This window comes from Herpailurus yagouaroundi, unplaced genomic scaffold (assembly GCF_014898765.1).
Source record: "Herpailurus yagouaroundi ecotype Mexico unplaced genomic scaffold, PumYag 163, whole genome shotgun sequence".
Taxonomy (NCBI): Eukaryota; Metazoa; Chordata; class Mammalia; order Carnivora; family Felidae; genus Herpailurus; species Herpailurus yagouaroundi.
This window is the reverse complement of record NW_024412404.1, coordinates 27,239,387-27,262,027: the sequence shown is the minus strand read 5'-3', so window position 1 is coordinate 27,262,027 and position 22,641 is coordinate 27,239,387. Positions and strand designations below refer to the sequence as shown.

General features: G+C 41.9%; 1 protein-coding gene across 6 annotated transcripts in view; it reads right to left on the bottom strand.

Moving 5' to 3' along the window:
- Positions 1-22,641, bottom strand: part of WDFY4 (WDFY family member 4) — a 295,803-nt gene that overhangs the window by 102,349 nt on the left and 170,813 nt on the right. For all 6 annotated transcript variants that reach the window (XM_040485696.1, XM_040485698.1, XM_040485701.1 and 3 more), the window contains 4 exons: positions 13,216-13,293; positions 6,985-7,191; positions 5,184-5,235; positions 2,288-2,454 (listed from right to left, as the gene is read on the bottom strand). In XM_040485696.1, the coding sequence (XP_040341630.1) occupies positions 2,288-2,454; positions 5,184-5,235; positions 6,985-7,191; positions 13,216-13,293 (504 nt within the window). The remainder of the gene's footprint in view (positions 1-2,287; positions 2,455-5,183; positions 5,236-6,984; positions 7,192-13,215; positions 13,294-22,641) is intronic.

Here is a 22,641-nt window from a genome sequence, read left to right as displayed (position 1 = left end):
CAGGGTTTCCCACTCTGACACTATAGACGTTCTGGACTGAATAATTATTTTCTAGTGGAAGGTGGGACTATCCTGAGCAATTGTAGGATTGTTAGCGACAACCTTGGCCTCTGCCTACCAGAAACGAATAGCACTCCTTCCCTACCAAATCATGAAACTGAAGATGTCTCCAGATATTGGTAAATATCCCCCTGGGGGTAAAGCTTCCCCCTGTTGAGAATCACCTCTTTATACAATCTTCTGAGGGCATAAGGCAAAGAAAAGTTTTGATAGAAAGCATTAATCTCCTAGCTGTTTTTCAACTGACAACACATTTCTCAAATATCCATTTCTCAAATGAACACAATACTATAGTGATACATCCGCACTGTTATCAGCTGTTATCCTCAGCAGCTGGGATGTTATGAACACGTACACACACGTATATAAATGTGTATGTGTCAAGGTACATGTTATGTATATATGTTTTGATTTCCACTTTTTAAAATTTCACGATGTAGAGACATACATTACTTCCACAGTCAAAATAAAATGAACGTGAATTTAACAAATCTTCATTCATCAGCGTTTACTGAATGTCTACTCCAGGTATGCCTGAGGTTCGGTGCCCAGCAGTCCCTCCGTTAAAGAGGATCAGTGCAGTGAGAGAGGCAGATAGGTGAGGTGGGGAAGGTTAGTCTGTGTGCCAGGAGCAAGGGTAGGAGGTGATGCAGGGGGAAGTGGAGACTGCAAGTACTCCAGGTCCCAGAGTGGGGAGCGGTCAAGATCAACTTCAGAGAGTCAGCAGCCAGGAGTCCGGTGGGCGGGGCACTGCAGGTGGATGAACCAGCATGAGCAAAGTCATGGTGGCAAGAGGTGTGATAAGGACTGCAAATGTGCTCCAGGAAGACTTGGGTTAAGCAAGTATAAGAAGGATGATGTTGTTATACGACTATGTTGGTTAAACTATACCCTGGACCACACCCTGACCGCTCCTTCTGTTGGCACATCTCCTTCACTTACATTCTGAATGGAAGTGTTGATGGGTAAGACTTGGAGACCCTTGACCCACCCAACCTCTGGAGACAGAAGAGAGTTTGTCACTAACAGGCCACCCTACATGTGCCCAGCTCTGAGCTAGTCTCTTTGCTTCCATTATCCCATTTAAACCTTACAAGGATTTTGTGAAATGATTGCTCTACATTCTATATTAAAGATAAGGAAAACTGAGGCTCACAGAGGTGAGGTAACATGCAGTTTAGTATGCTGCCAAGTTGGAATTTGAGCTCAGGTCTGTTTTACTCTAAAGCATAAGCTTCATTTTCCATACCTTTCTTAGACCTGGTTAAGAAGGGTCCTCCAGGGAGCACCTAGGTGGCCCAGTCGGTTAACTGTCCAACTTTGGCTCAGGTCATGATCTCATGGTCTGTGGGTTCAAGGCCCATGTCAGGCTCTGTGCTGACAGCTCAGAGCCTGGAGCCTGCTTCGGATTCTGTGTCTCCCTCTCTCTCTGCCCCTCCCCCGCTTGTGCTCTGTCTCTCTGTCTCTGTCTCTGTCTCTGTCTCGCTCTCAAAAATAAATAAACAATAAAAATTAAAAAAGGGCCCTCCACTGGGTCCATACTTCAGGGATCCCTCTGGTCCTTGTCCAGTCATACCAAGGGGCCATGCCATGAGTCCCCCAAGCCCTTTCCCGGCATCCCAGACTGTGGACTCCTCTGCTAACTGTCTAGCCTGGCCCCTGGCCCATGTGCTTATCGTCTCGATGTTCACCCTGCTAAGGAATGATGGGGATACAAGTATGCTCATCCCTGGGCCTGAGTGGTAGCCCAGGGGAGGCTGGATGCAGGGTGAGCAGTCTAGACCCAGCTTGGACCTAGGGGCTGAGTGTCGCAACACTTCCACACTCAATGTGGGATGGGTCCCTCAAGGTGGCCAGACTGCAGGCAGGGAGCCAAGGTGCCAAACAACCAGATCGAGAATTCCAAATCTGAAACTGATCTTCCAGGTATTACAAAGGTCATTGTTGGAAGTTATTACAGCGTATTTCATAACAGCGTATTAGCTTAATTTATATCTTTTAAACTCTTGATGCAAGGTGTGTCAGTTTCCATTTGTACCCTTGCTCTGGTCCCACAAATTTAGGAGCGTGCCTGGTCTTTTTGCTCATTGTGTTTTGGTTTTTTTTGTTTTGTTTTGCTTTGTTTTGTTTTACAGTGAAGAGAGCTATCAACTCCCGCGTGAATGAAGAAAGCTTGATCTCTCATGTTTGATAATCTTGGAAGAATAATTGTGATGGGCTATATTACCTTTTCATGATCGAGAAGCTCTTGTAAAATAACTTGTCTTTCCCGGCACAGTTCCAAGAAATCTTCAGAGTGCAGACTTTCATGTAGGGCAGGGAAGAAGGTAAGCTGAGTGCAGTCCACTGCTACCTCGTCTGTCTTGATCTCAGCTTCCTCTGATGTCAGCTCATCTGCAGCAGCATAAAGGGACACATGTGTGTTTTTTTTTTAAACATTTATTTATTGTTGAGAGACAGAGAGAGACAGAGTGTGAGCAGGGAAGGGGCAGAGACAGAGGGAGACACAGAATCCAAAGCAAGCCCCAGGCTCTGGGATATCAGCACAGAGCCTGATGTGGGGCTCGAACCCATGAACTGTGAGATCACGACCTGAGCCAAAGTCAGACGCTTAACCCACTGAGCCACCCAGGTGCCCCAAGTCACACATTTTTTGACGCAAGCCACCCGGCCTCACAAGGGATGGTGCACAGCTTGGGCCTAAGTCACCAAGAGAAACTGCAAGGTTTCAAGGCACAAGTGAGTGGTGGGACCTCAGCATGTGCCCCACTGTTTCTGAAAGTGAACACCACCCCTCTGACCCTGTGGTGTGGTCAACACACCGTTAGGTTGATTCACTCTGGAAGGTGTGCCCAGGGCTGGCTGCTCTGTAGCTCCAGAGTGACCACAGAGCAACACTTCAAAATTCACCCTCATTAATCAGCAGAGCAGTTCCCTTGAGGGTTATCCAGAATCTGCTTTCTCTGCATTTCACTTCATTCACTCTTTGAAAAGAGTGAGTTTTTTTTTTTCTAATTATGGATGCACTGTGATCTTGGAAAATCCATGACATTGTGAGAATAAATTTTAAAAATTTGAGAAGTAAAACAAGCATCACTCAGGCACCCAGAAATAGTGCTAATAATAACAGCTCAGATGTAGTAAGCCCTTCTTCTGTGTTGGATGCTTTTGATGACAGTTTTTTCATCTACTCCAAGCGGGTTGTAGATTCTATTTCCTTCTCCCTTTACAATCAGGGGAAAGTGAAAGGGGCTGATTACTTTGCTCAAGGTCATATGGCTACAAAGAACTAGAGGCAGAATCTGAACCACGTTTGTTCTCACTGTTCACAATTTCGGTTCTTTACTTCTAACACCTTTTCTGTACGTATATGTATATGCACAAACACATAATTTTTTGACATGATAGGAATTACGCTGCATTTACAATTTTCTTTCCTAATATTATTTTTACTTGATTGTCTCATGAGCACTTTCTCATTCCACTGAAAGTTCTTTGAAATCAACTAAAATGGCTGTGTAATATTCTATTGTGTGACTCTTTGATCATCACCTAATCCATCTCCACTTTTCTGGAGATACAACTGGTTTCTATTTCTACTGTGAATGTGCTGTGCTGCGATCATGTGTGTGCACACCTTGACTTATTTCCTAAGCACGTACTGCTGGGCACAGATATTTGGGTGCCAGCTGAGCACATACTTACATAATTTCTGGATCCTATTCCCCCACCCTGTCCTAGATGCCCGCCTGCCTAGAACAGGCACATGGCACATGACTGCAAAGTTGTGGGGCTACTAGCCATTTTGTGTGTGTGTGTGCTAAGCTGTTCACCTCTCTGAGCTCCTCTGCACCTGGGAGTCTCCCAACTAGAAGAATGAAAGTGTCTGCTTCTCACAATAGCCACATAGGCTTTTCCCCAAGCAGGGAGAATGCTGTATAGATACAGGCACCCAGGAAAGCATAGGGGAGAACCAGAAGCCCTTTCTTCTTCTTCTCTGGCTGAACCCCCTACTGGGGGCAAGAATCTGCATTTCAGGACAAGGGGACGCCACAGCCCATGGCCATAGTCAACATCAGCGCATGCTTCCCATCACCACAATCTCTGCAGATACTCCCTCTGAAAGGGAACACAGGTAGACTATCATTGTGATCCTGGAGCTGTGGGGCGTGAGTTAAAGAGGAGAGAAGCAAATGGGCATTACGAGACTGTCCCGAGTCCTGTGCCACAGTGGGACCCCCAAATCAACCTGGAATCAAGGCCCAGCATCTTCACTTCCAGGCTTTGTTATTGTAGACTGGCAAGATAGCAGGCTCAATGCAAAATCCGGTCACTAAGGCACTGAGTGAGACAAGTTTGATCAGTGGTAGGAAGCTGTCATTTAATTAAGGACAGGACACACGCTGCAGCTGAGGAGACAATGAAACTCACAGGGAGTGTTTGAAGCAAAAGGCAGGGTCTGGTAGAAACACAAAATCTGAAATAGAGTGTGTATGTCGGTGTGTGTCTGCGTGTGTATTCGTGTGTGTGTGTTTCAGTGTGTTCATGCCAAATGGGCTCTGAAAATAAACCTTGGATTTTCAGCAAACCAATTCAGCCAAATCCCTCCATGAGGATTATACAATTGAAGAGTCAGTATAAACATCAAAAACGATTCGAAGTATATATATATTTTTTAGCTTGGGAAATAATAGTGACTATTGCAGCTGGTTTTACAATCAGAGGATTCAGTTTAAAAAAAATTTAAATACCTCTTTTACCCATTTTTACTTTGAAGTATTTTCTTATTTTCTTCCTATGTGTTTTGGGTCACATACTGCACATGTATTAGTATTATTTAGGGACGCTTTTGAGGTTTCCCTTACATAGCAAATTGACAAGATAGCTCCCCTGAAAAAAATTTTATTGTTATAACTATAATATAAAATTCTTCCCCTACCAGAGTGTCAAGGTCTGGAATACTTTCCTCCTCATCCTGGAGAGCACAGTAATGCCAAGAGTCTTAGCATCACCTACTTCAGACATAAGCATTTTCTTCCTCCAGAGTATTAATTTCATATTAAATGAAACCAAGAATTGGTTTGATGATTAATGAAAAACAGGTAAAATGATAAATGGAGTACCTTGGCTTTCAACATTTGTTTGAGACACGTTGCTGTTTCTGTCTTGATTTTCCTGAAACAAAACAAGAGAATAGAGAAATTAAATCCTGAATACTACTATGGTGCCCCTCACCCCATTACACAGGTTCACACACACACATGCATGCAACCCCCTCAAATTACTCATATAGTCACAAGTCTTAGATGCAAGAAGGGAGGAATGCTAAATCCTAAAGGACCACAATAAAACGTAAGTATTAATGTTCCTGAGTCAAAGGGGAAAAAACCCACAATCTTCCATTAAGTAGGATTTACAGTAATTACCAAAGATGATGCCAAAATGGGATCAAATAGCATCTCAGATGTCTGTGATGTGGGCCACCCTGGAGAGGTGACCAGGCACAGGATCTGGGGCTAGGCAGCCTGAGAGGCCAGAGACCAGGTTTCACAGCCAGCCTTTGGCTTTGTCACTAGCACAGTGGACAGGATACTTATTTTTCCTGCCTCCACTTCCTAAGAAATGTACTGGGGGGGAAATACTATATAAAACCAGATGTTCATTGATAATACATTAAAAATTCAAGTGTCTGTACGTAAGAGAGGAATCATTGGGTTCCACTCCTGAAGCCAAGACTACACTGTATATTAACTAACTTGAATTTAAATTAAAAAAAATTCAAGTGTCTACTGAATGAATGAAATATAATTTTTTTTCATTAAGTTTTAGGAAGAATTTAAAGTGGATAAAAGATCCTGAGGTTACAGACTACAGAATAATCCCGACGTTGTATCTCAGGAGGAATGCAGAAGGAAATGTCTTGCATTCCACTGTTTGGAAGGCTGCCTTCTAGAATATCTTAAATCGGAATCCTTCAATGAAGACATGAGAGAACTATTAACAGATTTTTCCATATCCACTCCTAATCCAACTGGTTCCCCATTCTTTAAAAGGCAGAACTGTCAGTCTGATGACACAGAATTCACGCTTCATCAAAGCAAACTCCCAGGGACCACCTAGATCCTGTTGCTTGGGAAACCAATGGCTCCAATGTTGTTTGGACTCCCTGGGTCACAGGTTCATGCTTGCAGAAATGGCTGAGTTCAAGATATTTCCACTGTAAAACTTGCTATGAGATTCGATTATGCAATAATGGCCATAGGAGGGCTGGTTACGACTGCTCCATTACAGATAACTTATGCAGACAACGGTCATGACTTAGCTCCTTCCAAACACTGATGCCCAGATTATTCCACTGGACTTTTGTGGATGTCAGCGTGATACTGGGTCAGTGGTGTAGATATGAACCACTCAGCTATTCATTCACTCATTTTCTTATTTATTCAGGCTGTAGTTACAGCAGCCTTTCTATATACCTGGGAGGTTTAGTAATTCTTTTCTTCTTCTTTTTAATATTTTATTTTATTTTATTTTATTTTATTTTATTTTATTATTCTTTTTTTAATATGAAATTTATTGTCAAATTGGTTTCCATACAACACCCAGTGCTCATCCCAAAAGGTGCCTTCCTCAATACCCATCACCCGCCCTCCCCTCCCTCCCACCCCCCGTCAACCAAAGCATAAAAGACTCTTAAAAACTGAGAACGAACTGAGGGTTTATTCTTTTCTTCTTTTAAATGGCATCAAGAATAAATTATAGCACTCTTACACTTAACTGCACATGATCTCTCCCACCTGCCCATGCCAAAGCATTCCCAAAGCACTCCTGGTGAAAACAGCATGAGAAGGAATAGCTCAGAAGACACTTCCCTACACATTTCCTGCCTGGAAGCATCCTTGTTGCACTGCATCTAACTCTTACCTTGAGCCTTTCTGGACTCAGGGCTTCCAGCGGAGACAAGCGTTTAACACGTTTCCTCATGCGAGCTGGTCCCTCTCTCCAGTCCAGTTCCCACCTGGAGCAAAGTGTGGCTTCTGTCGTTTGGCCCCACAAGCCCAGCTCCCCAAAAAGCTGCTCCTGAATCTTGGCCCAGGCGTTGGCCGCCTTGATGTTGTTACATCTCCGTCTCTGGGAAGCAGAAGTACAGGGTCACCCTTAGACACATTTCCTCATGGGCTTGGCCCCGAACCTCTGGGGATGAACAGACCAAGCCCTCTTAATTGGTTGAGAAAAATAAAACCCTACAGGCAGCCCTGAGCACCCTCAGGGTGTGGAGTACACATCCTGGAGCCAAGAGCAGGCCAGGAGATGATAGCGGTTTTTCAGCTCTGAGACCATTCAATCCAGGTTGGGGGAGGAGAAAACCATCTGCCCGCTGGCCTTCAGAACCATGTGACTGCTGGGTGTTGTGCAGAGCACAATAGGACCTGAAGGTCCTGACACTATTCATCAGAATAGGTTGGACAGAATGGACTTTATAAATGGAACACAGAATCTCACTACAACCCCTGCCCTTCAAAAATGATGCTGAAGATACTCCTTCCAGTGTCTGGACTGGAGGTGTGTGTATGTGGGGGGGGGGGGGGCGCGGAATCACAGACCTGCCAACAATTGGTAGATCTGAAAAAGTCATCTCTGTCTCTGGACCTCAGATTCTCCAACTGTCAAATGAGAACTTTGGCCTAGGTATCATCTAAGGGTCTTTCAAATCCTAATATCCTAGGAGTCTAGAATGTTGAAGAATTCTAGAATGTATGTGGAAACTAAAACCTTTGCTATTAATGACAATAATCCCTTACTGATGACATCTTTATAGTTTGCATATGTGGCACTTGACTGACCCCCCCCCCCAAACTGCTTTTGTATGCCACACTGAAGTTGTCTGCATCACCTGTCAAAGGAAACTTGACACCTGTCAGCTTTGACAGCGGAATCTTATGTGTCTTTGGGGTGAACTTTTGCAGTTATTCAAATATTTGATGGTTATTTGCCCTATCTTTTGATTTTAAGTTTTCAGAAAATTGAAAGGTGTGTTAATGTTGAGAAGCACAAATCTCATCAACTGTTAATTTCTTTTCTCTTGATGTTAATCAAGAGAAAAGAAATCACTATCATGCATCAGGGCCGAGCCCCTCACCTGCTGTATCTCTGTTCCTCTACGCAGCGGCATCATGCGTGAAGCTTGAACCTTTTAAATAATTTCTACTATCCTCATAAAGAAATCAAGTCTGGGAGAGGAGACGTGGTTTCTCCAAGGACCACCGGGTGATGGAGCTGAATATAACAGACAATACAGCGCTTGTTCCATGGTCTTTGGGGTCAGACGAACCAGGGTCATCATCATGTTTCTGCTATTCTCTAGTCGTCTCATGGAAAGGGGCTCCATCAAATGCAGTTAATAATATTACAATAATAATAAAGCCATGGGTTTATGTAAGGATTAAATGAGACAGTATTTTCAAGAGTTTTTATGCGGTGACTTTCTCAGCGTAAACAGTATTGTTATCGTGAATAAAGCAAATCCTATTTCAAAGCGAGATTATTTTGTTTCTCCACAGTTCTCACATTTATATCCCAAACAGCATTTTATATAATACTCCGACTGGTTAATAAGGAGCTCCAGAAAAATAATGTCTGTCCTGTCCAAAGCCTTTTACAGGGATGAGGTTATATGAAATGAATACACGTTTAGGGAAAATATTTCAGCTCCCTGGAGATTGTCGCTGGGTTTCGAATAACATATTAAGCTTCATAGAGGATGAGTAATCCCAAGCTACTGGGTTGTCCACCTTGGATTTAAAATTAGTCTTTAAACAGTATCTTCTTCACCCCAAGGATCTACCTATGAACCTGGGGGTTCATGGCTGCCTGTGTCTTCATCACAGAGCAAATAAGTTGTCTCAAATACCTGCAGCCAGACAGGCATGTATCAGTAGTGAGATCCCTCAGAGATGAGTGATTGTTTAGTCCATGACAGAAAGCCACAAGTGGTCCCAGGAGAGAGGACACAGGATGATCAAACGGCAAAAGCCCTGAGTTCCCATACCTGCAAGGTGCTCTGCTTTTTTTTTCAATGTTTATTTGAGAAGGGGGCAGAGAGAGGGAGGCATACAGGATGGAAGCAGGCTTCACACTGACAGCAGAGATCCTGATGAGGGGCTCGAATTCACGAACCGTGAGATCATGACTTGAGCCAACGTGGGACACTTTACTGACTGAGTCACCCAGGCATGCCACCTTCCACGTGCTCTCTAATGCCTGTGTTTCTGCATAAGGTAAGGTCCCCTTTCGGCTTCAAGCTCGATTGGGCCAAATGCTTAGAGACTTAGAGGCAGGATTTCTGGTATGTTAGAGGTAGATATGACTTGGGGCTGAATGGAAACTTTTCAGTAGCATTAATGAGCTTTTCCTCTGGGCAACCAACCCTTCCCTGCTTTTGGTCCCCCATGCTTTGGAGGGGCTGATCCCAGCCCTGGCTTCAGTTCCGAATGTCATCCAAGTGGTGGAGGACGATTACAGGATGGGCTAGTGCACATCATTCCCCAGGACTGGAGATGGTGCTCTCTGAACCTATACGGAGCAGACAGTGCAGAGAGGCAGATGCATGGGTACACAGTTGGGGTCACCTGCCCCACGTCAGGGTGCCTTTATGTGCATCAGAGTGCCCCTGAGGCAGAGACAGTCCACAGGCATGTAGCTCAGCAAGAAGACACTGCCTTTGTGCAAGCTAGAAAATGGGTCCCCAGCTTTTACATGAACGTTGCCTAGTTCTAGGATGTACAGCCTGAGAGGGAGAGAGAAGAGAAAGGGAGAGAGAAGAAACAGGTTGCTTAGAACAGAGCTTAAACACCTGGATCCAGCTCTTCTTGAAGCCTGCTTCCCCAGATTTTTTAGTACCACAAAACTTCATTTGCTGCCTAAGCCAGGTTGAGCTGAGCTTCTGATATTTGCATTTGAAAGAGCTGTGACAAAAAACTTAATATACAGAAACTCAGCAAGAAGTGGCAACAAACTGTTGGCCCTTAGAGAACCCAAAAGGGTGCGGCAGAACACTGCTTCTCACATACTAAAAAGAGAGGCCACTTCTAGGATGGCAGGCATCTTGCACTAGCTTTAAGCAGTAAAGCCTGGAACGTTTTAGAAACAGCACAGACAGAATGAGGCATTTCTGTCAATTAGGGTAAGGAATCGCCATAAGAACAGGATGGTCTGGGCGTAGAACCAGAGCAGCTGGACCACAGAAAAGAGCACGAATAGAATTTGGAAAAGGCAAATGGGAATCCTAGCAGGGCCAGAGTCGAGGAAACTGTTTTTGCCAGTGCTTCTGGAGCAACAAGAAATTTGGGAGATTGGATATATCAAATTGCCTGACTTACTGGCAACATAATGATGGGATATGATGATGCTTGGATGAACTTCCAGGGCACTGGGTAATGTTACCTGGTCATGTTGCGGGCTCCTGCCATCTGCAGAGACCTCTCGGTTGTGGGCAACAGGCCAAGTTAGGGAAGTCTTGCACCACGTATTACGGAGAGCCCTGTGGGCCGGGATCCCTGAATCTCACTACGACCACCCTCCTGGGAGGGCCTCATTGAGTACACTCGGCACACGCTGTCCTTGAAGAACTTGGTGGGTTTCACTAACCTGATCTCTTCACAGAATTTGGACCTGGCTTTTCTGGAAGTAGAGTGGGGGCTGCCCTCGGAAAATGTATTGCCCCTTAAAAAAGCAGGGTGGATGCTCTCGGCCCCATTATCTCTGGCAGATGGTGATTACCTCTGCGTTCCTTTAAACGTTGAAACAATCTGTCTTAAATATTTAAACACTTGGAAAGTATCCTTATGGATTAGCCTCAAATGCTGATTTTCTCAAAAATACCTCAAACGGTAAAACTCTACACAACTTTCTGAAACATTCTCTGAACCCCATTGAAGCCCGCTGCTGAAAATGAACAAGGCCAAATGTTCTAGAAGGCCGGGGACTTTCCTCGTGGGCTCGGAGCCTCTGCCGAGGTTCTGTCCTTCCCCCACGAACTTTCAGTCTCACACATTCCAGCAGAAACTCACAAAGTACCACACAGCACATCTCTGTGCTGACACACAGTCATCAGCAAATCTCCCAGGCTCTTCCAACCGTAGGAAGAGAGATTCTCACATTCTCGACTGGGTGCTGATTTGGATGTTTAGACAAACAACACCCTCTGTCTTGGAATGAAACAAGTGTGGCGAGGATGCCCATAAACAAAGGATGTAATCTTAAACAATTCATCGTATTTTCCCCCAAGAGCAATTGAATTTATTAGCTATATTGCTAATCCTGAAAGAAGTCAGTGAATACAAGTGGTGGGGCATTGATGTGCAAGGGCCTGTCCGAGGGGCTCAGATACCATGAGGCTAAGCCAGCAGGGCACCCCTCCAGCTGTGCAGTGCAGTCAACAATGTAGGTGCCCATGAGGAGGTTCTTCTCCACACTGAGAGTCTGCTTCAGACCAGCTTGTGCGACCAGAGAAACAGGAATGTCTCCTGATAGCTTTGATGGCCGCATGTCCTCTAGACCCCCAAACCCCTCTTTCACCCCTGTCAAGTCTGATAAACTGCCTCTGTCCTTACTCACAGGATAGCTGGGGAGGCTATGTTGCTAACCTGTGTGTTTCTGGGGTGCAGGCTGCACAGCTCATGAATCCTTATTTCCAGGGGCGTGTGTGGGCTCCCAAGTGAGCTTATTTGGAGGGAATTAGACCAGGTTGCTTGGCCGAAGTTGATCAGAGCCGATTTTGTTCCCCTGACCTTGGCCCCTCACCCCATCCCAGCCATGCTTCATGACTCCTTACACCCTATTACTCTACTTTTTATAGTAGAATATCCTAGAATTGGCCTCATCACCCTGCTTGTGGTTATTTCCTTATTCTTGGTCCTTCTACTGGGTTTTTAGAACCTTCAAGGCACAGCAGTGACATTATAATCTCTGCCTTTCCTATACTTAGCATAGATTTTGGAACAGAGAAATCGTAAAGCAAATAATATTTTTAGTGGGGTTTTAATACTATATATATGTTGTGCTCTATTATTAGCAACAATTTTTTAAAACGTTTGTTAACAAAAAATAAAAATAAAAAAATAAAATGTTTGTTAACAACACAGACTAAAGATGAACCTCTTAGCCATTCCATAACCGCACAATGGACATGTATTCCCTGCCAGTCACTTCTTGGTGCTCTATGCTTTCTCTTTAATTTTTACAGTTAGGAAATATTATCCCTTCTTTGAAAGGGGGACCCTGAGACTCAGACTGCAGGCCTGGGACGAGGCAGACCTGAGACTCAACTAGAGATCTCACTGGCATGACAGTCAGTGCTCTTTACCTTGACTGTCCAGAAATCACACCTAGAGAGGGGTTGTAAGTATCTACATCTGCCCTCATGGTGGCGACCCATTGAACTTAGGGTAAAATGCAAAATCCCTAAGGAGGCAGCAAGCCCTGTGTGTTGTGGCCCTGCCTCGTCTTCACCCTTGTTCATCTCCGGTTCAGGTCACCCAGTCGCTTCTTCTTCCAGTTAACTGGCGGCATCCAGCTCTTTCCTGATCAGGAACTTCCCACATGCCCTTCCCTTAGCCAAAAACACATCCTCAGAATACTTCCGTCCATCTTCCTCCTCCCGATCTTAACTTAATGGTCACTTTCTTGGAGGGGGCATCTGATCGGCCCAAGTTAAATTCTCCCCACATCATAATCTCTCATTGTACCTGTATTTTCCATGTCTCTTGCTCAACACGAGTAATAATGATCGATTTATTTGTGTAGTTATTTCATATCTATCCCTCCAGAGAAGTAGAGTGAAGTTACCAGAGAGTGAGGCCTGTACAGTTGCACCCCTAGCTCATAGCTCAGGGTCTGAGGCACTCTGGGTTGACACCTATTTACTAGTGGATGAATGGGTAGATGAGAGGATAAACATGCTGACTATTTCCTCAGCTGCTGACAGCATGGCTCCACATTCACTGCACAGGTTACACAAGTAGGTCTGAATCGTTGCTGGCCAATTATTGACTTAGCCAACTAGAACTTAAACCAAAGGCCTTCCTGATTCTTTGCTCCAGGTCCAGGGTAGATTCCTGGCTTCTGTGCAGAGAAAAGAGCTGTTCTGCTTCTTACCTGGACATGATCTTTGTATAAAGATGCATATAGTTCCTGTCCTCTTCTTCTGTAGTTCTCGATACATGACACGAAATCCTGGAAGAGAGAAAACAGGTCACAGCTTAATGACAGTTGTGATTTCAGATAAAAACTTCTCCATTCTGACCAATTATCAGGGGAAATAACGGTTACAAGTTTTGTTGGTCAACTCAGTCACAACCTCATCAATAAAGACTTCACTTACGCTGACACCACACACACAGATATGCACACACGCACACACATGTGCACACACACATTCACATGCACACACACATACACGTCTGTGGGTTACTTCCACTTCCAGCTATCGTGAGCTAGCTCACAACAGGTCAGTCTTCCTCCCAAGAATAAAAAGAAAAGCCATATTTGAATAATCTCCTTTAAGGCAGCAGAGAGTACCAAGAGAGCCAAGACTTAAGATGTCAAGATCCTGGAGATAAAGAAAACTCACTGAGATGTGCCCAATGCCTGATATCTATGATTTTTTGCCCCTGGCATATTTGCAAGTTTGCAAACAACACAAGAAGTTGAGCTGAACAGAAAGTGGTGGGTAAGAAGCAGAGAAGCTTAACGGAAATTGTGATGCTTTCAGGTGGCTAAGGAGACAAAAATAGGAATTCAGGCTCACCAAGACACCTAGGCCATAAGAGACCAAGAGTCCAGAAATAGGACAGTACAGAGAGGCAAGCCCAGCTTTCTGCCCTGATGTTCTCTTTTAAGCAGTTTCTGATTTATAAGCAGTGTAAGTTGTAAAAACCAACAGGATTTGGGCTTTATAGTGGGATCTCTCAAGGGCTGCGCCGTAGAAATAAAGGCGGATTGGAAATAGACCAGGTCTTACAAAGCTGAAACCTGACTTCCAATGGGCTCAAACTCTGAGTACATTATAGTGATCTGCCCCCACTCCAAGTACATGCCAGAAGGCAAAGAAAGTCCTTTCTGGAGAAGGATCCCACCATCTGAAGCCTCTAACTGAGAATTTCATACGAAATGCTCAGTAGTCAAGCAGAAATTACTAGATGTGCCTGTTAAAAGGATGAACAGAAAAACAGATAATAAAAGCATACCCCCACATATATCCAGACATTACAGTTACCACACATGGACCTTAAAATAATGCAAGGTAGTCCAAAAAATGCAGAATGGAGGCTTTTGCAAGAGATATGGATTCTATGGAAAATAACCAGATAAAATTTCTAAATCTGTGAAATGAATTAATTGAAATTAGAAACTCCATAGGTAAGTCTGACAGCAGAGTGGATACAACTGAACAGAGGGTGAGTAAAATGGAAGAAATATTCTTGCTAAATATGAGGAGATATAAGTATGGAAAATACTTAAGGGATAAAGATAGATACGTATGTAATATAGAGAAAGCATCTAGCATATGTGGACTGGTGTCTCCAAACGGGAGGAGACAAAGAAGCAATATCTGGAAAGCTAATGAGAATCTTCCCAAACGGGTGCAAGACTCATCGAGCCACAGATTTGAGAACAACATCTTCGAATCATGAAAGAAAAAAAAAACTGACAAGCTCAAAGCCTCTACCCAGTGAAAATATCTTTCAAAAATAAAGACAAACCAAAACATTTGCAGGTGAATAATACTGATAGAATGCATTACCAGCAGAACTGCATGAAATGAAGGAGCTTTTGGGGTAGAATGAAAATGATTTCATATTGAAGCATATATCTTTGGAATGAATGAAAGACTACAGAAATGGTAAATATATTAGTATATCTAAATGAATTTTGGCTATTGGAAAACAATAATAGCAATAATAATAAAAACTTACAGGATTTAAAAAATAAGAATTAAAACACATGAAAAAATAACAAAAGATGGATGGGGTAAATGAAATAGTGTCCTAGGTTTCTTCAATTAAAAATTGGGGGGGGGGGCGCCTGGGTGGCTCAGTCATTTGAGCATCCAACTTGGTCTCAGGTCATGATCTCAAGATTGGTGGGTTTGAGCCCCATGTCAGGCTCTGTGCTGACAGCTCGGAACCTGAAACCTACTTCAGATTCTGTGTCTCCCCTCTCTCTGCCAGCCCCCCCCCCGCCCCCCACCATGCTCTGTGTCCTTCTCTCTCTCTTGCTCTCAAAAATAAATAAACATTTAAAAAATTTTTTTTTAATTTGGAAAAAGGGTCTAATTTACATTAGACCTTAATAAAGCAAATATGCACATTGTAATTTCTAGGCTAACCACTAAAAACATAACAAAAGAATATGTGACTTCCAGGTAATAGAAGGAAGTACAATACTTTAAAATAGTTGATAATATGTTGAAAGAGGGAAAAAAGGAATAAATAACAGATATTACAAACAGAAAATTAAAAAAAAATTTTTTTAACATTTATTTATTTTTGAGACAGAGAGAGACAGAGCATGAACGGGGGAGGGTCAGAGAGAGGGAGACACAGAATCTGAAACAGGCTCCAGGCTCTGAGCTTTCAGCACAGAGCCCGACGCGGGGCTCGAACCCACGGACCGTGAGATCATGACCTGAGCCGAAGTCGGCCACTTAACCGACTGAGCCACCCAGGCGCCCCCAAACAGAAAATTTTAAACAAGGTGGATTTAAACTAAAATTGTCATTAATTACATTCAACGTAAATAGACTAAATGCTCCAAATAAAAGATAAACTGTATCAAAAAGGAAAACCTAAGTAAATGCTACTTAAAAAGAGATACTCCTTGAAACAAGGACACAAAAGGTTGAAAGTAAAATGATGGTAAAAAAAAAAAATAAACTAGACGAAGGCTAACCAAAAGAAATGTGGTAAAACTGTACAAGTAGTAGTCTTTACAGTAAGAAGTGTTATTAGGAATGAAGACGGTACTTCATAATGATAAAGGATAAATACACTAGGAAAGTATAAGTTCTAAATGTGAGGCATCTATTAATATAGCCTCAGAATATATAATATATAACATAACAGAATTGAAAGGAGAAGCAAACAAGTCTACAATCACACTGGAAGAAGGTAACTTATCTCTCAGTAACTAACAGAAGAAGCTGACAAGAAAGGTAGAAATAAAGAATATTTGAAGACTATAGTAGGCAAGCCTCATCTGATGAATTGTTTAAAAAATTGCAGAAAATAAATGATACAGAACGCTCAAATGGAATTACTACTAAAACCTGCCACAGGATGGAACATGGAACAAACATAAAATAATTTCAAATGACTGAAATTACACAGAATATACTTTTTTGAACATAGTGGGATTAAGTTACAAGCAAATATTTTTTTTAATCCCCATATATTTAAAAATTAAGCAATATTATTTTAAGTAGCCCATGGGTCAAAGAAGAAATCAAAATGGAAGTTAGAAAATATTTTAGCCTAAATGAAAATGAAAATATCACATAATCAAGCATGTATGATAGAACTAAAACTTTTTTTTTTTTTCAACGTTTATTTATTTTTGGGACAGAGAGAGACAGAGCATGAACGGGGGAGGGGCAGAGAGAGAGGGAGGCACAGAATCAGAAACAGGCTCCAGGCTCTGAGCCATCAGCCCAGAGCCCGACGCAGGGCTCGAAATCACAGACCGCGAGATCGTGACCTGGTTGAAGTCAGACGCTTAACCGACTGCCCCACCCAGGCGCCCCAGAACTAAAACTTTTTTTGTGGGAATATATGTAATATACCAATAGTATTATTAGAAAAAATAAGCATGTAATCTATCAAGAAATTTGAAAAACAATTTAAACCAAGGGAAATACGTTTAATATCTCCCCCAGAAATTCTGATAAAGAAAAAAAAACAGTCAAAAGTTACCAAGAGCAGGAAAAAGAAAATGAGACACCATTCTAGATTCTACAAACATTTAAAGAATCATTATGAATAACTTTATGCTAATACATTTGAAATTTGGATGAACAACACACACATTCCCAGGAAAACATAACTTACCAAAACTGATACAAAAAGAAACAGAAAATCTAAATTGTGCAATGTCTATTACAGAAACTAAATCTGCAAATAAAACTCCCCCAACAAAGAAAATTTCAGGCCTAGGCATAAACAGTAATTAGAGGATGAGAGACCAAATTTGAGAAAAAATTCAGTGGAAATCAGCAATAGATAAAGCATAATGTGTCGCTACATGATTAATACCAATCCTTCTTAAATTTCCAAAAAACAAAAAAAAAAAACAACAGAAGAGGGAACACTTCTAAACTCATTTTATGAGGCTAGCATCATCCTGATACCAAAGCCAGATAGACGTCACAAAAAGGAACACTATAGGCCAATATACCTGTAAACAGAGATGCAAAAATCCTCAATAAAATACTAGCAAATAGAATTCAACAGCACATTACAATAATAATACACCATGACCTACTAAGATTTTTTCCCTAGGATAAGAGGATGATTCAACATCTGCAAATCAATCAATGTCATATACCACATTTACAGAATGAAAGAACAAAAGAACACGAGCACCTCAAAAGACACAGGGAAAGCATCTAACAAAGTTGAACATTTATTTATGATAAAACTCTCAAAAAAAGAAGTATAAAAGGAATTTACCTAAATACAATAAAGGCCATATGTGACAAGCCCACAGCTAACATCATAATCAGTGGGGGAAACCAAAAGCTTTCCCTCTAAGATCCACCAGAAAGCAAGGATGCTCACTGTTACCACTTCTATTTAACATAGCACTGGGAGTCCTAGTCAGAGCAATTAAATAAGAAAAATAAATAAAAGACATCCAAATTAGAAAGGAAGAAGTAAAACTATTTCTGTTTGTAGATGATATAATCATATATGTAGAAAACCCTACATACTCAACCAAAGAAGAAAGAAAGAAAGAAAGAAAGAAAGAGAGAAAGAAAGAAAGAAAGAAAGAAAGAAAGAAAGAAAAGGAAAGGAAAGGAAACTGTTAGAACTAACAAATGAATTCAATAACGTTGTAGGATACAAAATCAACATGCAAAAATGAGTCATGTTTCTATACACAAAGAACAAACTATCCGAAAAGGAAATTAAGAAAACAGTTCCACTCACAATAGCAACAAAAAAAGTAAAATAAAATAATGTAGACCTGTCTTCTCAAATAAAACAACTGACAGTATTTTCTGACAATGATAAAATTAAGCTTTCAAATTTCAAATATTAGAATGTTAGAAAACGTGTATCTGCCTCTATAAGCTTGACAGTAGCTAAAATTTTTAATATTGGTGGTGACATGAACATGTTTTTTTCCATATTGTCCAAGGAAATGTGTCAACATTAAGGAGATCTACGTAACTCAAGGAACCAATATTCCAAAAGCATGTTAGACGCATGTTATAAATTCATGTATGAGTTAAAATATCCAAAGTGCAAAATAGATCAATACGTTAAATGGACAAAAAATTAACTGATAAAGGTTTCAACTAACCTTTAAGAAGCTATTACTTGTTGAGTTTTGGTGTAGTATCAAAGAACATCTATAATTTCCTTTCTGAATTCAAACTGCATATCTACAGGGAGCTAGATTTTCTTCATATATTTCAACCAAAAAAAAAAAAATACAGTACAACTGATTGAGTAAAGAAGCAGATACAGGAATTGAATCCAGCCGTCCTCTTACTAAGCCAGACAGATATTAGAGAGACCTGCAAAAATATAAAGCAATACTCCCCTTTTAATAATTTTTATTTTGAAAAACATATTCATTAAAAGTGCTATTTATTTTTAAATATAATGGATTTATTACTGTTACTTTTAAATGAATTAATAAAATGCATTACTTTTTAAATTTTGTCTTAATTTCTAATGTGGTAAATATCAATAGATACAATAAACATAAACAAGGCTTTTTGGAGTCCCCAGTCATTTTTAAGACGGTAAATGGGTCCTAAGAATTATTGTTCTAACACTATGAAAATCAATGAATTACCACTCCATGCAATGACATAGATAAATTGCACATAGTCTGGAGGGAAATAAGCCAGAGAAAAGCATATATACTATGTCATTTCATTTACATAAAAGTAAAAGCATGAAAAACTAATGTGTGATATTAGAGGCTAGGATAATGGTTCCTTGGAGAAAAGAGGGGTCTAGTGACCAGGAAAGAACATGGGGTTTGGGAGTGCTTCTGGGTAATATAATATAATGCTATATTTTCTTCTCTGAGTACTGGTCACATGTTCACTCTGTTAAAATTCTTAAATGTGAATATTTGTGATCTAAACACTTTTTTCTATGTGTGTTACATTTCAATAAAATAAAAAAAGTGTTTATCAGCACAGATTCAAAAATATGAAAACAATATAATTGTAAAACCCCATTTACAGTTTTGAAGTAGTGGGAATAGAATGATTTCTTTCTTTTCTTTGATTTCCTTTTTTTTTTTTGCAGAATTTTCTTTCATATGGCTGTTTACACATATTTACACACATTCATAAGTAAAGCAATCATTACGAGCATTGTAAGTGACATAAAATGGTGACAAATTTGACTAATTTTACATCCAAGGCAGAAGCCCAGACCTCTTTCATATACGGTGCTCTGGAGACTTGCAGCAGAAGAGAGCTCTTGGGGAGCACTTGGACACAAAGCAGCTCCTGTCACGTAGCACATGTACCACACATCTTGCCAAAAAGGGATGGATGGGCCTTGTGTGGGTGACCCCAGGGGCTTAAATGGGACCAGAGCAGGGAGTTTCAGGCAGGCAGACTCTAGCAAGACATGTGACAACATGTCCAGACTTCCATGTTGCTCCGTGTTGCTAAATGAGGGTCTGGAGGTAGAAAGAGAAGTCCAGGGACCTTGGTTCTTGGTCCTTACTACCTACAGTACATGGGCAAACCACTTGATATGTCTTGAGATTTGATTTACCATCTATAAAATGAGGTTAACAGTATCTCTTCTGATTATTCCAAATAGATGTTATGAAGATAGGGTGAGACTGTAGAATGCAAGTACTTTGTAAACTGAAAAGGGTCACCCAAAGAGACTATTTGTATGTAGGTCACAGATAAGATCAGTTAAAAACAGTTGACTTAGATGGTCTCTTCGAACTTCACAATTAGATAAAATTCTGTGTGAGTTAAGTTATAAACCATCTTTACTCTTCAAAAAAATAGCCTCGCTACAATAGCTATAGCCCAGGGGTGTTTGCATCCTTGCTCAGATACTTCATTTCTAATGTCAGATTTACTCTCTATTGTTAAGTTCAGAAAACATTCATTGTCCTTCTCCTATTTTCCAGGCGCTGGAGTACAAAGATGAACCTCATATCTGGTTTTGTGGAATGCGATGGAAGAGACAGATGGTTATGAGCTGCCATGACCAATGTTGAGACAGAGCTATGCACAGGACATGGTAACACAGGACCCAGTAAACACACAGAAGAGGAGACCTCATCACCAATCATGTTCAGGGAAGGTTCTGTGGTTGAGATGTTGCTTTAGCTGTATGTATCTTAAAGGAGAGGTTTTAAATAGAAGTCTGATGTGGTCCATTAGCATTTTAATTGCTCACTCTTACAGCAATTTGAAAGACTGGAAGTAGGGAGCCCCCTTAGGACACTACTGTCACAGTACAAGTGAGACATTAGATGGAGGAATGAGTAAAGTGGAGAAGTCAAATTCAAGAACCATAAGAAATGTAAAATTGGTAGGAATCAGTGACTGTATGAGAGAGTAAGAATTTCTCCAAAATTTCTGGTTTGCCTAATTGAGTGAATTAAATGAGATAAACTAAGAGAAATTAAGAGAGGATGCCTGGGAGGCTCAATCAGTTAAGCTTCCAATTCCAGGTCAGGTTACTATCTTGTGGTGAGTTCGAGCTCCACATCGGGCTCTCTGCTGTCAGTGCAGAGCCGTCTTTGGATCCTTTGTCGCCTTCTCTCTCAGCCTCTCTCTCTCTCTCAAAAATAAATATACATTTAAAAGAGAGAGAGAGAGATCACAAGAACAAGAGAAAGCAAGTTTAAATGATGTGATGTGTAACACGCTGAATTTAAGTGTCAGAGGTATGGCTGCACATCCCTAGAATAAAGCTCAGATGAGACATCCCAGGTTGATGAATTTGTGAGTCATGACCAACCAGATGATAGGAAAACCCTGAGAGATGATAAGATCCCTCCTAGAGAGTAGGTACAGAGAGGAGACTGGGGAGACAAGGTACAAAAGCTGGAAAACACTAGCAAAGTTCGGGCCAGCAGGAGAAAGGTTAGAGAGGTTTAAGGAAAACCATAAAGAGAGGCCATGGAAGCCAAGGCCATGTGACCACAGTGAATGCACCAGAGAAGTCCTGTAAGATGAGGCCTGAAAGCATCTACTGGATTTGTCTGCAGGAACTGGTCATTGGCAACTTCTGAGAGTTGTTTCAGAGGGATGATTAGATAGCAATAAGTCAACTAGAAATAGGATAAGGAAGTGGAGACCATGAGTATAGGCAACTCATTCAAGAAACTTGACTCTGAAGAAGAGAAAAAGAGATGGGAGCAGGGTCATAGGATAAAAGAGGAAGAACAGAACTCAAGTGTATTACCTTGCTGAGGGGAGCTTGGCAGTGAATGGGAGACAGTTGAAAAGCAAAGGAAAAGGTCCCTGATGGTGCAGGTTCTGCCAGATAAACGAGAAAGGATGAGATCAGCAGCCCAAGTAGAGGTTGACCTGAGCACTGGGGGAGGGAGAGGCTCTTCGTGCTTGGAGGTGAAAGGAAGGACCTAGCACTTTACAGAGGACAAAGAAGTTTCCATGTGCATTATCACATTTAATATTTAGTCTCCTGACAAATCTGTATGATGATAAGTGGGATAAGCGAGGGTGAATGACTCCAACAAAACACTCCAAGGAAGTGGAAGCCCCGGAAGATGAGCTCTTGGAGGCCGCCATCACATGTGTCTCCCCCACGCGCATTTCCACCCCGCGCGTCTCCACAGTGCTAGGCAAACACTACTCTCCAGTTGGGCTTTGAGAACTTTCATGCTCTAGAAAGTTGTCACACTTGGTATGTAGAGACAGGAGGTGGGCGATTTGGGTCGGTTCAAGGGCAGAGGCCCATCTGCCTGGGCAGCAGTGAATGTGGCACATGGATCAGGGACAAATTCAGAGCAGAGCTCTGCATCGTTTATTGGAACTAAATAGCCTTTGCTTAGCAACTGCCTGTGTGTTAAAGAGTTTGAGAACCTCTGAAGTAGAACAAAGGGCCTCAGAAGGCTGTTTGGAGGTTTGAGAGGGTCCAGATCTGGTTTAGAGCCCATGCCCTGCTGTCCCAGTGCCTCCTTAGGGAAGGGCTTGGCTACAGAATCCAGACCAGATCTTGGACTGGGGAATGGGGCATATCCCACTGTGGGCTCACCTGTAAGTGAGCTGACCTCGGCTTGGTAGGGCCCACCTTTGCCAGGGCACCCCGGGGCTGGCCAGATGCTGGTGACCCTCTT